Raw genomic sequence first — 18,517 nt, 5'->3', positions numbered from 1 at the left:
GCTGCAAGGCTACAGTGTAATACATGCAGACCATACCTTATGTTCTTCTTCTCCAGCAGCTCAACACAGACTGGGCCTTTTTTCCCGCCAATTCACAAGTGGTGGAGGGAAGGGGAAGTTGGCACAGGGAAATAACAGAGGGGAGGGAGGAGCAGGCGTGGGTGTGGTGACGTCAACAAAGTGGAAGGCATGACAGAGTGTAGTGACAGCTGACGTTTTGAATAAATTTGGCAACAACGCAGGCTGTGCTAGCTTTGGCCCTTCTCCGCCACTCAGATAAGTCATAATATAGTGTCTTCTATTTCATCCTAATGTAAATGATACAGGAATTGTCATGTGTGGAGAGAAAGGTAGAGGTAGGTAGATAGACAGGTAGCCAGACAGATAGAAAGAGAGAGACGGGGAGAGAGAGAGAGTTTCCAATTTGTAGCTAGAAATATTTATCAAATTAAAAAAAAATCAATATGCCTCTCCAGTCCACATACAATACTCCGCCTTTTACACTATATTGTGCTAACATCAATGGAACTTAATAAGTTCATCCCGAATTTCACAGGCACTACGCATTTCACAATTCTGGCACAAGTAAATTTCATCCGTCTTGAAATTTGCTTGGTAGCGTTTTATCCGATTTTTTTTTCGAAAGTTATACTGCTACTGTCGTAGACAATGCAACTTAAATAATAAACATCAATAAACTGTTAGAAACTGCTATAGATCCTTGTACCACGACGTGAAAATGACAACTCGAAAGAATGTGATCAAAAACATATTTCATTCATTATAAAATTGGTCTCTTTCATACAAAATTGAAACAACGTAACTTGGACGGAACTGATAAACAGATGTAACTACACTGGCTTAAGCAAAAACACTATGGGTCATCATGCAATTCAGATATTGAAAAAGAATAAAAAAAATCTCACAACTGTGATTCTGCGTTGTCTATTAAGTTAATTTTTAACTATGAACTAAATAAAATCTCTTATCAGTTCCTGAAGAATAATTTATATAGTCACTCTGTGATATACCCTGCCTTGTATGATTTAGTAGACGTAATTACAACGAATAAGTTATGAATATTCTAACCTTTTTTGTGATGTTTTTAACTATTTATCGATTGCAATATATCGCTTATACAAACGTCAGTGATGGGAGTCGGTGTATGTATATCTCTTCCAAGCTATTCGCCTGTGTGTATACGAAATATACATGCGAACGTAATCAGTGTTTTGGACATGAGGTTGTAGCAGTAGTTTTATGACACGGTGGCAATTAAAGTTGGTGTGAAAATTTGTTAATTATGGTTAGTGGATCTCGTATATTCTATTGTCGTAATGATATAGAGTAGCTGCAGCGTTACCTTATGGAAGTTGTTATCCGTATACTACGATATTTGCTTATTCCACTGTGATATTTTCATTTCACTAGACAGGGAACCGGTGGATACGTAGCCATGTACTCAGCTTATCCTATGTCTGGTTAAATCATATTTGTCAACATAGTGACAGTTTGTTGGAGCAAGTGTGAGATATCAATGACAGGACGTTACCGCATAGCATACCATTTACTAAAATGTGAGAGATTCAACCAATAGAAGTTTTAATGATGGATAATTTGGCATTTCACTTGAGTATATATGTTATGTGCCGTGAAAGCCGGCAACCCTTTGTCTTGCCTTAGCATGTTTGCTTACAGCTCTTCTCTCCGTTTTATGATAGTTATACGATCCCTTACTCATGTTTTTGTTTCAAAATTTGTACACTTAAGTAGTCAACAGATTCCTTGACGGGATACAGTATTTCATGCAATAGTTTTTCTCGTATTACAGTGTGAAAGACGTAATTTTGATTTGCTCTTCTTTGTTGTAAACTTCACTTATTATCGTTGAGGTTAAGAAAGTATTCGTAATTAATTCGCGTTAGTTGGAATGTTTTGTAGGGGCATTTACGAAGTTCCATGTGCTCGACATGTGGCATTTTTGTCAATACTGTAAGTTTTTCACCTTTTGTTACCCACATGCTGTAGGCCTTCATGCTTTTTTTTCTTTTTTTTTCCTTTCTTTCTCTCTCCATGGAAACTGCACGAGTAGAATGCTGAGAGATTGCGAATAAAATGTGATACATTTACTAGTTAGTGTCTCTTGCTGTTAGAATAACTGTTCCCCTCTGCCTCACCCCTCACTGCAGAGAAAACCTGGCCGCGTTGGAATAAACTTTTTTTTTTAATGCTGTAGGAGCGAGCAAAGGTCGTCCATAAAGTTCATTGTTGTATTACACTATTTTTATCCTATTCCTCTTGACACTTGCCTATTTCATATATTGTTTTTGCTTCTTATGGTGGCTGTTACAAAAAATTGTAATTACGTTTTTTGTGCCCGCATTTTTTCCTTTGTGTGATTGTAAAGTGGTAATAAATAAATTAGTATGACAGTGTTTTGGTCATGGGCTTGGCCTTTGTTATTTGTGTTTTGGTTGTATTTATGGTTCGTCTTGGCTATTGTTGCTTTGTGTTTATGTTGATTTATTTCTCTAGTTACAGGTAATGGTGAGAAGTTATCTGACATTGGTTTCGGTACTAGTGTGCTGTCATGTTGGAGAAGCATTTTACATACCAGGTGTTGCACCTGTGGAATTCAAGAAGGGATCTCGGATAGATGTTAAGGCAGTGAAAATGACCAGTACTCACACACAGTTACCATATGAATATTATTCTTTGGATTTTTGTCGCCCTAAGAATGGGACCATTGTATACAAATCAGAAAATTTAGGTAATCCACTTTAATTTACAAATTGTTTTGCAGGACTTTTAGAGCAATATGTTTCTTCTGCAGTTACTTTGTTGTGTAAATCTTGTACTTGAGGTGTCAGTAATCTTTTGTAAGTCTCTCTGCCTGCCTTCTTGTAATGTATAATTCTTAAGTTTCCTTTACTTTGATTGAAATTTTGTATCTGTGTATCACATAGCTCCTGCTATGCTCTTAAATGCAGGTAGCCTAATACTTGCACTGGGAGCAAACTGGTTTTCCAATATGTTGACTTTATTTTTTCATGTACTGCAATGCTGATAAATTAGTTTTATAGTTCATTAGACAGAACCAAAAGTCAGTATAATCAGCACTTATTGCAAAGTATGGTAAGAAAATATCAACATTAAAATGGTTGTGCAAAGTGTAGGGTTAAAAATAGAGTGAAAAGGAAGCAAAAGGAAACCTAAAAACCTACAGGGGAGGTGGGGCGACAAGATGGAAAAAAAAGGCTAACAAATACCTGTGATCATTGCTGGTATTTGTTTTATGAGCATATGTGGAATCTGTGGATTCAGGAAGGCTATGCTCAATGTCATGCATCATTTCAAGTGCCCCAAGGGACTGCCACCTAAAAGGACAGACACATGGTTCACTCAGCTATACAGGATCATACAGCCATGTCACATATCTCGAATCAGGAAATGGGTTTATTTGCAGCAAGGCAAATATCCACATAGATATCACCACAATATTGGAAGCACCACATACTGTTAGTACAGTGTCTGTTTTATAGCTTCTGTTGATGTGTCAGTGGAATGTGGTGGGCCAACAGGGGTTTCCCACTGGCAACACTGACACTGGAGTAGCATCACATTATCTTTACAGGTGAGCACTGGCTGTGCATACAGCATCACAAAAACTCTGTGAAGAAAACATAGTGCCCCCGTAGCTAACTCTGTTGCAGTTCCACAAAATTCTGTTAGCTGAGAGTTATGAAGAAAACTCAGTGATAACTAGTTTACATTATCTCCACAGGGACTTAATGAGTTACTGATGTGGCTAACACCCTCAACTGGCATAGGAGAATGCTGGGTTCAATCTCAGGTTGGCCATCCAGATAATGGTTTTCAAAGGTCATCCAATTCACTCCATGCAAATGCTGGGATCGTTTCTTAAAAGAGCCGTCGCCACTTCCTTTCCTCTCCAATAGTATGAAATCTGAGCCAAGCTTTATCTCTAATGGTCTTAGCTGTGGACAGGACATAAAACACTAACCTTTCTTCTTGTTGTGTTTCGATGTTAGAAGAACAGATCCAAGCAAGTCATTCTTGTGAACAGTGGTGAGCAGCCAGCCGATACTGCACGCCAACACTGTAGCACAGTCTGTAGGGGTGGACACTTCCAGCTGCCTTGTGGCACACGATATTGATCATTTGCAACATTTAAAAAAATACTGACAGTCCGTCATAGCAGCTTCTTTTAATTCATTCATCCTGTTGGCAGGAGGGGGGGAGACAAGATAGGTTTTGGCATTACAGGATGGAACATTCCCTTGTGAGTAGTATAGGATACCAGAGGGTATTTTAACTCTTATTTCATTCTTTAATCATTGCCTTGATGACTGACAAGTGAAAGCCCTAAGGCTCCCGATAATTTTTGTCTTGTCCTTGACTCTTGACCAGCATTCACTGCCACACTGCCTGCGGCCCATCAATCGGGAACTGCTGATCTACAATACAGTCACCTCTTCTTACAACAACTGATGATTTGGTCTAAAAGTATTACATTTCTGAACTGTTAAGGGTGGTGGTTGAGCCCTGTCCTTGTGTCCTACATGTCATTATTTTTCAGCAAGATGATATGGGATTTTGTCACCCATGCTTTCCTGACCAGCATTGACGAACAGAGTATTCGACTTTTGCCTCGGCCAGCAGTTCTCCAGATCTCTCACCCAGTGAAAGCATCTGGTAAAGGATTATCAAGATACTGGTGCACCAGCACTCACTACCCATTGTAATCGATCACATGGGGTGCAGAGTTGCGGCAGCAATGTCGTTCCTCTGTTGGCCAACTAAACTCGATTCAATTCGATGTCCCGTCACATTAGGGCCATTGTTGCTGCTTGAGGTGTCAGTTCTGTGTGCTGAATTTTGCAGGATGTACATCCCCAAATTCCGTACAAATTTAGTTGTGCACTTTTTATGTTACACTGCATACCCACAATACGTAAAATTTATTGTTTTACTGTCCTCCATGAAGTTGCATTTTCAGTAGTAGTGTAGTTGTTGTTAGTGGGACTGATTTCAATAAAAATTTGGATGCAGTGTATAGTTGGCACCAAAGCAGAAGAATATGAATTTGTAGTGCCTCATCTTTCAAGCTGTAACCATCATGTTTCCATAGGGCCGTAAGCATATTTTCTGTTGTCCTCTGCTCAGAGACTAGTTGGAGAACCTGCACCAAAGACTGATTAAAGATTCTCTCATTCTCTAACAACCCAAAGGGAGTTGTGGAAGGCAGATAACATGATGACAGTATTCAGTGATCACCATATTGGAAATAAAAAATGGGGGGGGGGGGGGGCAGGAGAGAATATCTTGGAATTTCAGAAATTTAACCAGTTACCCAAAACACACAAATAATTAGATAAATGGAAAATATGTATTTAATTTGTGTTGCAGTCCATTGGCATATACAAAGCAACATTTCCTAGTGCACATTGCCAATGTACTGAATTGATGATTAGTTGATTAGTTTTGTAGAAATACACATACATTTAAGTATATATAAAGCAGTCAGTTTAAATATATGACCTTTATAATGTTTTTTTTTTTTTTTGTTCTTGTCCTTGTAACATTTCATCCCTAAGATAATTTTTTCTTCGCTTTACACTCCAAAGACAGAAACTTCCACTGGCTGATAGAAAATAATGTATTTTATAATTCACAACAAGAAAATAAAATACGAAGATTTGTTTAAAAAGTTTTAATTGCTTTATCTGAAAAATATTACTCAAAGCAGAGTTTGAGTACCTTGCAGCAAACGCAAAACGTGGGAAGAAACAGCAGCTATTCAAATGTGTGAGACAATCAACGGGAGGAAAATTCTCAGAGTTCAGGTGGTTGTCAACCGTCCATAAACTGTCTGCAGCTGCAGCTTGGACAGCTCACTGTTGTCACAAACAAGTGGGTGGAGTCAGTGATACTGCCCAAACATCAGTTTTGCTGTATGTATTTGCATGACAGTTTGACTGTCACTTTAGCAGTCCTTTGTGGTTGATTCTTTATCCATTGTCAAGTTGTCCAAAAAATACCGAAGTCATTAAGATGCTTGTAAGAAGTGAGATTTACATCCCCGTTAAATCAAACTTTTGTTTAGATTATTCTGTGTTTTCCTTATGTTGAACCTACAGTCAGTCTCGTCAAACCACTTCATGGTGTGTGCGATGAAGGTTGCTTTGTGCACCTGTCACTTTCTCTCCTATTATAGTCGTGAATGGTTTTCAGGAAGAATGATTGTTGGTAAGCCTCTGTTAGCTTGAATCTCTCTGATTTAATGTTCATGGTCTTTTCTTGAGATACATGTAGAGGGAAGTAATATATTGGCTGATTTGTTTAGGTATTTTAACAGGAAACTACACCGTGAAGCAGGACACCTCTTTTACACCATCTATCATTGTGCTTTCAGTGATGGGGAATACTTCAAACCTATTTTTGAGGCATAAAGGGCAGCCATGTGGCAAATACCCACCTCTGCCTTCCACCCAGAGATTTGCGAGCCCTCTGCTGTTGGCCACTCACTGTCAGGAGAGTGTTGACCAGCCAGTATGAGAAAATGGAAAGGCAGTCTGGTATTGGAAGTGCTTTGTATAAATTGAAACTACTGCTATGCATAGCACTTCTGGTGGTTTTAATGGTGGTGGTTCCTTCACCCTGTGTCCTGCTGTTAAATTAGTGCACTTGGAATCAGTAATGAATAGTGCCTGGATCTTAATGATAAGTCGTGGTCTTTTTTCTTGAATGTTACAGTGAATTTTGCAAGTTTCTGCATGAATCCAGGAATTATAGTGTAGAAAAAAGTTCTTTTTATTGTGCATATAAAGTCATATTTTGGCCAACATTATGTGTGTTTTGCAGTAGTCCAGGTGATGTCACAAATTAACACAAACACAATTACGATAAAGCTTTATGTATCAGAACTTTAATACAAAAGCAGCATAACAGACTAGTTAGTTTGCTGAACTTAAGACATTTTTACGGGTGTTGACAGAACGATCTCAGCTCTAACAAAAGTGCCTTCTGACATAATAAACATCGCACATGCGGTCATACTATTCCGTTTGAATATAAGCTCCCTCTGGTTCAACTTGCCAAAAGTAAAGTTCTCCAATAGCATGAAGTTGCAAGATTTTGTTCACGATTTTGGAGAGTTTTTTCAGCACTAACCAAATGGGGAAACATTATTTTGTAATCTATGTGAAGTTAAGGTTAGGGCAGAAAAGCACTTTATGTGCAACAACACTGTAATATTACCAACCACAGCAGCTGTGTGAAGAGAAGTGCTGGAAATGACAGCAGACAATTGCTGTATTTGAGTGGACAGGTCAAACTTCCACTGTGAAATTATTCTTCAAGGACTTGTATGAGATGATGGTGTCTTGTTACATCTCATTGGAGAAGCTGAAGAATCTAAACTTCAGCCAGTTCTTCAAGAAGAGCACAACAGATAAAGTTCCAGGTGAATCTACACTGAGCAAGAACTGTTTACCTGTATGGTATGATGAGGTGCTCAACAAATATAAACTAGTGTTACTGACCACAAGGTTTTAATGCCCATAGTTGAAACAACTGATGTGAATGGGTTTTATGTTGCAAATGTTGTTTGTGGTGTTGTAAAAGTTGGCAGACCTGAAGCAATGTTCCTCCTAATGCGTGAAGATCTTGAGAGAGTTGCCATTTTGTTTGACAACTCTATGAAGCTGCTGTGGCCAGCTATTGTGAAAAGAATCAGTGTTTTGCTACTACTAAGAGATGGCTAAAGCAGCAAAGGGGCTTCAGAGTCTCTACCCCAGTTTGATTTTTCATTGCACATGTGTTATGCAAAATTGCAGATGATGTGTGGTCAGATTACCGTGATGTGGACAGATTAATTTCCTGTGGCAAGAAAATCTACGAGAATGCTCCACTACATGTGCAGAAATGAAAGGAGAATACCTTCACTGTCCTTCCCCCCTCAGCCTGTTCTTAGATTATGGGCCTCTTGGCTTAATGCGACTGAGTATTACTGCTTCAGCTACACCAAAATAAAGATAAACTTTTGTGAAATTGATAGCGATGAATTGGGTACTATCAAAACTGTGAAAGCACCCTTTACAGATATTTGTATGAAAACTTGGCATACATCAATGCCAACTTTTCAGTATTATCAAAAGCCATTGCGCAACTAGAAGCCATTGGTACTCAATTGTGACACCCTGGTTGTTGTGCAACATGTGTAGAATGAGCTGGCTTGAGCTCTTGGTCATGGGGCTCAGAAAGTGAGCGACAAATTGCAAAATGTTCACCAGTGGGATCCTGGATACAGTGTGCAGTATTAGTGACAGACCTTCTGGAAAAGCCACTACTTGAAGGCAGTGAATCAAAGCAAGCCTGCAGTGATCTCACCACCTTCAGATACACTCCTGTGATGTGGAGAGGAGCTTTTCTAAATACAAAGCTATCCTCAGCAGTAACTGTAGATCTTTGAAAATAAAAAATTTGAAAATGCACAATGTGATCCAGTGCAACTTTGCAGAAACTAAAGATGGGCACAATGTCTTAATGATTTTGAAATATTTTCAAACAGGTGATGTGCAGCAGTAAAAACATGGTCTTATTGTGTGGATAGGTGTTATTGTTTTCACTGTACTTCGTGTTTTTTGAGACACATGCAGATATTTCAAAAATAAATTACAGTTTCAAACACTGCAAAAAGTAAGTACTATACTAACAATTAGTTCACAAGTAAATTTTGTATTATATCAGATATAAAAAATTCAACAAGAATGTTTTTAAATAAACTTACATTAAGTCATATTTTATTTGTAATGTCATATTTGTACAAATTTTAGGTTATAGATGCTTGCATATTTTGCTATTTTTTCAGTCATTAAAATCTGGGTCCTAGTAATGAATGTATGGGACTTCGGTGTTACCTTTAGGTCTTGTCTACAGTAGTGGGCCTGTAAATGAACACATGCAGTGCTGAACCCAATTTTATGTCAAAATTGACTGCTCTTGTAGTGCCAAATGTGCCACTGTGTGTGAGAATGTAGTATACCAACTTTCTTTAATTATTATTAAATAAATAATTAAATTTTTCCATCACATTACAAACATTAGCTGCTGTGGCTGATCCAATAACATCATACATAGGTTGCATGATGATTCATCATGAATCTCACGTGGCCAGTCTTTCCTAAATGATAATTTTGTGGGTCTGTCTTTCCAAATTGGATTTTACATTTCAACATGGGAATGCTGTGGACACACATGCTCCACTTTGCCTCCTTTTGCGAAAGTTAAATGTAAAACAGTTATTAAAAAAGATAGTTTATCAGGGAAATGGAACTCTAGACACAACTGTAGCCAACCTTGTGGAATTGCCTGATCCTTCTGCACCCCCTCGGCCATTGTACTTCACTTCTTCTTAGATCTTTATGTGCTCTGTTAAAAACTTTTGCTCTTAGGTGCAACTAATTTTTTGTCTTCCTTTAATTTGCATGGCAGTTGGAGTGGACTAATCAAGGGCTGAGTAGGAAAATCATAGAGAACTCACGGCTAGGGAGGCACAACAGGAATGAAATGGGTTTAATTTATTTATTGATATATATATGTTACTGTATGAAGGAACTGCTGCCTGCTGAAAGCTCCCCTTCAAGTGAGGTTTTGTTTCTGTGTGGATCAGCTGATGCCTGATAAGCAGAAACGCAATTTGGTTTATTGTTTGATATTTGTGAAGGAAAGTAAATTGCCACAGACAACATTTTTTAAATTTTTTATTGTTTATTATTTTTAAATTTTTAAAATTGTTTTATTATTATTATTATTATTATTATTATTGTTATATTTTCAGAGTGCCTTCTTTAATTTATTTGTATTTGGGTTGACAATACACCCCTCCCCCTCTCTCATGCCCCATCCTTTGGTTCCTCTGTAGGCCTACTTAACCACCAGTATCATCAGAAGAAAATACTTGATGTATTTTGTGTTGGACGTTTGGTTAGTGGTGTATTTCATATTCAAGTAATTTGTGCCATAAACATTTTGTTATGTTTGACAGTATCTGTAACTTAACATTTGAGTAAAATTTTCCGAGGAAATGCTACACCTTGCGGCAACGTGTCTCGTTGATAATTTTTTCTTGATTGATAATTCATGAATAATTAATACCTAGAATTACTTTTGGAAGAACTTACAGTACTAAATCACATTTTCCCTCTATTGTTAGGTTTGACAGATGCTCACATGCTGTCACTAGTGGTCTTACGACAAATTGGAAATATTTTTAACATTACAGTGCCAATAAATCACACTTTTTATTTTCTTGCCCTTGGCATTATTTTGTTGTTACTTATGAGGTAATACGTGCCTCGATGTTACTTAGAAAAGCCAGTTATGCAAAGCTGTGTTTCCTGTGATCTGTATTTCTCTGGACTACTGAAATGTGCATACCAGTTCTGAGTTACAAGTGGATTATGGAGGTATTAGGACAGTCTACATGGATTACATCCAGATAGATTTTGTTTTTATAACACAAGCAAATTTCGTCTCGTATGGTGAAGCAATTTGATTACTTTTCCAATACGGAGTGTTGTTTATTTGTATATGTACTGCTGTAAATTGCAAGAAAGAAGTAAGTAATCCAGTGAGTGCACTCATATTGGTGGGTGGTCAACATTTACCATTTATATGAACATTGTGTTCCTGTTGTAATAATTGTTCATAATCATGCATTCTCTTCCCCAGAGGGTATTTGTTGGTAGTACAGTGGTTTATTAACAGTAAATGTTATAACATGACATGTATTAAGGAATTGTGAATGAAATCCATCTGGTGATGTCTTGACCAGAAAACATAAGACTTTTTATTTAAAAAGTAATTGAAGCAGTAAACGAAAGTTGTTCCTGTGTATTGCATAATCAGTTGCAGTCATTGATAAACATTCAGTTGTGGATGAATTGTATATTAAGGTACATTAATGAAGTTAGTTTTCATTGTTTAAACTTGGGGTTAATGGACTTCTTTTATCTGTTTTTCAGGTGAAGTGTTAAGAGGCGATCGAATAGTCAACACACCATATGAAGTTCGAATGGCTGAAAACATTAAATGTCGATTGCTGTGTCATCCTTCTCATGGACCAATGAACTGGGATGCTGAAGCTTCACAAAAGGCTATCAACCGAATACAGCATGAATATTTTGTCCACCTGTTAGTACTGTGTAGTTTCTCATTTAATAAGATTATTCTTTTCGGTATCACAGTACCTCCCTTCACTAATTTTTATAAGTAAATGGTGACTGTTATTGCTGTATTAAAGTTTCACAATCATAAAATAATAACAGCTGATTCGTCAGATGAATAAGCATTATGTCATTCTGTAAAGGTAATGATGTAGGTGTAGTCAGTAGGCACTGGAATTTTAACATTGATAGAATGTATGCTCAGGAATTGTAGAACAGAGTTCTGTTTTAATAACATTCTTAAATATTTTTATATTTGTCTGTGTTTTATAGTGAAATGTTGTTTCCTTAAAAAAAAATGTATCAACAGGCTGGTAGATAATCTCCCATGTGCCACAAGGAAAAGAAATCCTGAGACGGGAGAAGTGCAGTACGAGCATGGCTACCGGCTTGGTGGTAGCACACGTGAGGGAGTTTATATTAATAATCATCTGAAGCTAATCCTGCTGTACCACACAGAAAATAAGTAAGTTATATTCTGGTGATATTCTGTTCCTGTTCACTTACAGTTAAGTTTCATTTTTTGTTGGGCTTGTTGCTTTATCTGTGCCTTTATTCTGTCATGAAATTATACTTGAGCATTGAATGTTTTAAAAAATGTAATTTAAAACATTTAAGTCACAAAAATCTGGATTGTGTGTTAGTGACACAACTACTTTGGTCATTAAAATAGAACAATTTTGCATGTATTTACCGAACCATTGAAGCTTTGAGGACAGTTGAATGCTTATCCCCCAGTAGATAGACTTTTTGGCTTGTGAGATAGATATCTTTATATAACACATTCTGAAGTTTTAATGGTGGGTTGAGATCAGTATTTTCAAAACATTGTTTACACTTAGTCTAATTTAATTTTCATGTTTGGAGTTAGGAGTGTTGATTTGGCTTACAGATGCAGTGAAAGGGAGTACATCACTAAATGAAATTATTTCTGACAAAAATATGAGGGTCATTCATTAATAAGGAGACAAACTGGTCTGGGGAAAAATCTGTTAGTAGGGCAAGTTTGGTGCTTTTATGGCTTTAAGTTGACATCACTGGGATGAGCCCTGATCAGCTGATATATCAATATTGTTTTGTTTATAACCTCAAAAATACATTTCAAGATGGTGAGTCTGCTTGAAACTTCCACATTAGTTGAACAACATTCTATTATTCGTTTTTTACTTGCTGCAGGCGAGAAACCAGTGAATATATACTGTAGAATGTCTAAAGATTATGGTGAAGGTTGTATGAATTGTGCAAATTTTTACAAGTGGGTAGAGCAGTTCAAAAATGGTCTTGACTCAGTAGTGACTGATGAACACCGTTCTGGCTGACCAGTTGCAGTTTCATCTCCCTCACTTGAAAGTCAAATTGATGACATTATTCGTGCTGACCGCCATGTGACTGTGGAAACTACTGGTGGTGGTGGTGGTGGTGGTGGTGGTGGTAGTAGTAGTAGTAGTAGTAGTAGTAGTAGTAGTAGTACAGTTCATAACATTATCTGTAACAAGCTCAAGTAATGCAAAACATGTGCAAGATGAGTCCCAAAGGAGTTGACACAGCTATCCAAGGAAACAAGGTTGAGAGTGTGCACAGAGCTAAAGGAATGTTATGAAATAGAAAGTGAGCACTTCCTCAACAAAATTTTAACTTGTGATGAAACTTGGGTTCACTTTGATGATCCAGAATCTAAAAGACAATGCATGGAGTGGAAGCACACCAACTATCCTATCAAGAAAAAATTCAAGACCCAATCATCAGCAGGAAAAGTCATGTTGATGGTGTTTTGGGATGCTGAAGGTCCAGTGTCTTTGTGACTTATCTCGAAGAGCAGTGTACAATGAACAGGCAATACTACTTGATTTGCTTTTAAACAACTGTGAAGCCAGCCATGAGAGAAAGAGAGACATGCTGTGGATCTCAGAGGAGAGGTGCGATTCTCAAGCAAGACAACATATGTTCTCATTTTGCTCACCTAACCCGTGAAACCATCGACAAAATGGGCTGGGAAGTACTGCCTCATTCCTCTTACAGTCCTGATTTAGCACCTAGTGATTTCCATTTGTTTGGTGCACTGAAAGAGGCATTACGTGGGAAGAGGTTCCAGGACGACAAGGTCGTGAAAAAGTTTGTGGGAAATTGGTTCAAACATCAAGATAGTGTTATTTTGTTGCCTGTTGGAACAAGTGCATAAATGTTCAAGGGGATTATGTTGAAAAGTAGGAATAGTATTGTTTTGTAAAATAAATGCTTTTTTCCTCCATACCGATTTGTCTCTCTAATTATTGATTGACCCTCGTATAAGCAGCTTGAAAAGAGCTTCAGCTTCTGTCATTCCTCCTCACACACAACTACTACATACACAAAGGGTTTTAAATAGACTAGAGATAGTATTCAGTTTATTTCAATTGTCATTTCAATTTGAACTTCATTGATTTTAAAGTGAAGAATAATTTTATGAATTTTAAAACTTCATTGAGGTTTAAGAAACTCACAGTAATTGTTAGTTTCCAAGGCTCATAAAAGCACTAAGACACTAACTGTTCTTTCACACATCAAACATAAGCATATTTATTACAGATTGTACATTCATTGTTTGTGGACTGATCCAAAAAGCAGATTTCTGATCACAAGATTAGGTAGAATGTAACATATGCTCACAGGTTGAGCTTTCACGTGCCATCTTGTGGCAACTATTTGTGCAGTCACACAAACGTAACATAAAATTCTCCACTTAGGTCTGTCTTGTGGTATCTGTGTTCACAGATCTAAGGAGAAGTTATTTAACACTGAGACAGGAGTGAAGGAGAATCGATAATGGTACCATGAGTATGAAAAATACTCTTGGATGAAAGTTTGTAAGTGGCCTCCTTTGTGGGTGAATTCTGCTTCCTTATGTTTTGTTCAGTAGATTTGTTTGGCATGTGAAATTCATAAAACTAAATTTGTCTGGTTATTCCTTATTGAAACACACCAGATGGGCTTTTCTACATAATTCTCAGTTGACTGATTCCAGTGCTAATGGTGTAATTAATCACTTAGATCCTTTCATATACCCTTACAGTAATAGTTCAGTATAACTCAGTTGTTGGGTGACACGCTTTACTCACACATTATAGCGTCAACATGGTATAGCGAGAGTGATGCTTGTAATGACAAACTAAACATGGTAAGTTGAGAAGAACATGTAATGCAATATTGTACACTTGGTACTATACTGTATTTAATTGTAAAGAACATTAGAAGTAAAACATTTCGGAAACTTGCCAAGTAGAGTGCAGCAACTAGACAAACTTCATTCAAACATTGACCAAACAATAACAAGAATTTCAGTATGGTGTATAAAGTAAACTGTCAAGTACAGTATGAAAATTTGCATCACTGCCTACAAGCTACAGTATGTCATTATTCTACTGTTTTCAAAAGTCTGTTACCTTCTTTGGTATGTCATTTCATGCAGTTTCCTTAGTGCTTATTGTTTTATACTCAGGTACAGCTACTCAATTTGGTTTGATTTGCTTTGTCACTCTGTTCACTTTGTCGCTCCATCCATTCTAACGCTTTGAATGACTTTAAGTGGTGAAGTATGTGTGTAAACACCCACTTCTTTAACGATACGACTTACTTGAGATTGTTAACTGACTTTCCATGCTGGTTAGCTTGCTGCTGCAACCTCCTTTTCTCTTCTCCGAAGTATATTTGCTAGGACCAGGAATTTCTCAAGACTCTTTCTTCTTATAAAATAAGCAGATGTACGCAGTTTCTTTTCCTTCACTTACTGACGTATATTTGAACATCAGACTTTTACAAATCTGTTTCCACATCTCCAAAGCGTAGAAACAAAGTAGATTTACAAATAAGGTAGGGTTGGCTTCATAACAATGTTCTTTTTCAATATGAATCTGAATACACGTCATGTCCTCTCAAAGTCCAAAACAAGCATTAATTAACAATATCTCAACTGTTCTTTTTTTTCCCACTACAATTGTCAAAGTTACAAAACAGCACAGAATACATAAACACTCCTTGTTCTTTCACTACGGCTTTCATGGCGCGACTGGCAAACACTTGCTGGTGCCGTTCGACAGCCACACCTATATCATCTCACAATAAACTTCAAACCTGCACACACAGAAAGGTGATGCGCAGTAAATAGGCTCTCTCTCACTTACATTTAAAATATTGTGTCTTCGAGATGGCCGAGTGGTTCTGGAATTTATGTGGAAATTCTCAAAGCACTACACCATGTAATCACTTTACTTATGTTATCCAGTATTTCACGTGTACAGGGAAGATCATGTATACTTTCATCTTCATCGCCCTCGCCCTTGACTGCTTCATTCCTTTCATTTCGAACACCATAAAAAATTTCCTTGTTATCTGTGATTTCCGAAATTGGTTCTTCGTTGTGGTTCAAGTCTTAAAGATCAATATTGCCACTGCAGAACATCACATGCAGACTGGATATCATTGCTGTTGAAATCTATGTCACTACACCATTCATCTTTTGCATTTTCTTCAATGGGACGCTTTTTCCAGCAATTCCTAACAGTGGTTGGACCGATGCTTTGATGCTTTGCCATGCCAGGCCTACTGAATATGCAACACTCTCAATATTTGCAGATTTCAAGAACATTTCCGTTACCCCATTTGAATTTACTATTGAAGTGGGCAGTTCATGGCCATAAATGCTCATATGATGCCCTGTAATCAAAACGTCCTGGGTTCGAATCCGACCACTGCCTAAATTTTGATTAATAATCAGCATTGGCAGCCAAACACTTCCGGCATAAGAAGTCATCCTCATTCTGCCAACGGCCTTGTCAAAGAGAGTGGAGCAACGGACAGAGGCTCAGGCACACTCTTGTCCTAAGGGTGGGAAACAGTCCCCAAAGGTGAAAGAATCAGCAATGATTGACAGTATGAGGATGCAGAAGGCAGCAGAAACAACTGCATTAAAGACATGTAATTTGTATCCACAGGACATGGGGCCTGTAATTGAAAAAGTGTCATTATCATCTCTATATTGGCAAAAGATTCTGGAATAGTCCCCCATTCTGATCTCCAGGAGAGGACTGCTGATGGGGAGGCGACCATGAAAAAAGGTTGAATCTTCAACAAAAGGATAGTGTTCGAAGAGTCAGGGTGCAGAATGTCAGAAGCTTGAATGTGGGAGGGAAACTAGAAAATCTGAAAAGGAAAATGCAAAGACTCAATGTACATTTAGGAGGGGTCAGTGACATGAAATGGAAAGAAGACAAGGATTTTTGGTCAGATGAGTATAGGATAGTATCAACAGCAGCAGAAAATGGTATAACAGGAGTAGTAGGATTTGTTATGAATAGGAAAGTAGGGCAGACAGTGTGTTGTTGTGAACAGTTCAGGCAAATGAACACCGACAATGATAGTTCAGATATACTTGCTGACGTCAAAAGCTGAAGATGGAGAGAGAGAAAATATGAGGATATTGAAGGGTTAATACAGTATGTAAAGGGAGATGTAAATCTAATAGTCATGGGGGACTGGAATGCAGTTGTAGGGGAAGGAGTAGGCAAAAAGGTTACAGGAGAATATGGGCTTGGGACAAGGAATGACAAAGGAGAAAGACTAATTGAGTTCTGTAACAAATTTCAGCTAGTAATAGGGAATACTCTGTTCAAGAATCACAAGAGGAGGAGGTATACTTGGAAAAGGCCGGGAGATACGGGAAGATTTCAGTTAGATAACATCATGGTCAGACAGAGATTCCGAAATCAGATACTGGATTGTAAGGCATACACAGGAGCAGATATACACTCAGATCACAATATAGTAGTGATGAAGAGTAGGCTGAAGTTCAAGACATTAGTCAGGAAGAATCAATACGCAAAGAAGTGGGATACGGAAGTACTAAGGAATGACGAGATACGTTTGAAGTTCTCTAACGCTATAGATACAGCAATAAGGAATAGCGCAGTAGGCAGTACAGTTGAAGAGGAATGGACATCACCAAAAAAGGGTTATCACAGAAGTTGGGAAGAAAAACATAGGTACAAAGAAGGTAACTGCGAAGAAACCATGGATAACAGTAGTAGTACTCCAGCTGATCAATGAGAACAGGAAGTACAAAAATGTTCTGGGAGACTCAGGAGTACAGAAATACAAGTCACTGAGGAATGACATAAATAGGAAGTGCAGGGAAGCTAAGACGAAAAGGCTGCCTGAAAAATGTGAAGAAATCGAAACGGAAATGATTGTCAGAAGGACAGACTCAGCGTACAGGAAAGTCAAACCAGCCTTCGGTGGCATTAAAAGCTAGAGTGGCAATGGGAGTTCCAATGCTAAATGTAGAGGAGAGAGTGGATAGGTGGAAAGAAGACACTAAAAGCCTCTATGCAGGGAAAGATTTGTCTGATGTAATAGAAGAAGAAACAGGAGTCGATTTAGAAGAGATTGGGGGATCAAGTATTAGAATCAGAATTTAAGAGCTTTGGATGGCTTAAGATCAAATAAGGCAGGAGGGATAGATAACATTCCATCAAAATTTCTAAAATCATTGGGGGAAGTTACAACAAAATGACTATTCACATTGTTGTGTAGAATGTATGAGCCCAGCGATATACCATCTGACTACGGAAAAATATCTACACGATTCAGAAGACTGTAAGAGGTGACAAGTGTGGGAATTATCGTAAAATCAGCTTAACAACTCGTGCATCCAAGTTGCTGACAAGAATAATATACAAAAGAATGGAAAAGAAAATTGAGGATGTGCTAGATGATGATCAGTTTGGCTTTAGAAAAGGTAAAGGGACGAGAGAGGCAATTCTGACATTGTGGTTGATAATGGAAACAAGACGAAAGAAAAATCAAGACACATTCATAGGATTTGTCGACCTGGAAAAAGCAGTCAACAGTGTAAAATGGTCCAAGATGTTTGAAATTCTGAGAAAAATATGGGTAAGCTATAGGGAGAGATGGGTAATGTACAATATGTACAAGAGCCAAGAGGGAATAATAAGAGTGGACAATCAAGAACAAAGTGCTCAGATTAAAAAGGGTGTAAGACAAGGATGTGTAGCCTTTTGCCCCTACTGTTCAATCTGAACATCGAGGAAGCAATGATGGAAATAAAAGAAAGTTTCAGGAATGGAATTAAAACTCAAGGTGAAATGATATCAATGATACAATTTACTGATGACATTGGTGTCCTGAGCGAAAGTGAAGGAAAATTACATGATCTGCCGAATGGAATGAACAGTCTAATGAGTACAGAATGTAGACTGAGAGTAAATCGAAGAAAG

At 37.7% G+C, this 18,517-nt stretch overlaps 1 protein-coding gene across 1 annotated transcript in view; it reads left to right on the top strand.

Annotated features, from left to right (window-relative positions):
* Nucleotides 1–1,155: 1,155 nt before the first annotated feature.
* The window catches only part of LOC126190913 (transmembrane 9 superfamily member 4), a 59,897-nt gene continuing 42,535 nt past the window's right edge, over nucleotides 1,156–18,517 (top strand). The window contains exons 1-4 of the mRNA XM_049931543.1: nucleotides 1,156–1,306; nucleotides 2,536–2,770; nucleotides 11,049–11,217; nucleotides 11,560–11,715. Of these exons, the coding sequence (XP_049787500.1) occupies nucleotides 1,304–1,306; nucleotides 2,536–2,770; nucleotides 11,049–11,217; nucleotides 11,560–11,715 (563 nt within the window). The 5' untranslated portion in view covers nucleotides 1,156–1,303. The remainder of the gene's footprint in view (nucleotides 1,307–2,535; nucleotides 2,771–11,048; nucleotides 11,218–11,559; nucleotides 11,716–18,517) is intronic.

Source organism: Schistocerca cancellata, chromosome 6, assembly GCF_023864275.1.
Source record: "Schistocerca cancellata isolate TAMUIC-IGC-003103 chromosome 6, iqSchCanc2.1, whole genome shotgun sequence".
In the NCBI taxonomy this organism is placed as follows: domain Eukaryota; kingdom Metazoa; phylum Arthropoda; class Insecta; order Orthoptera; family Acrididae; genus Schistocerca; species Schistocerca cancellata.
This window is presented reverse-complemented; position numbering and strand designations above follow the sequence as displayed.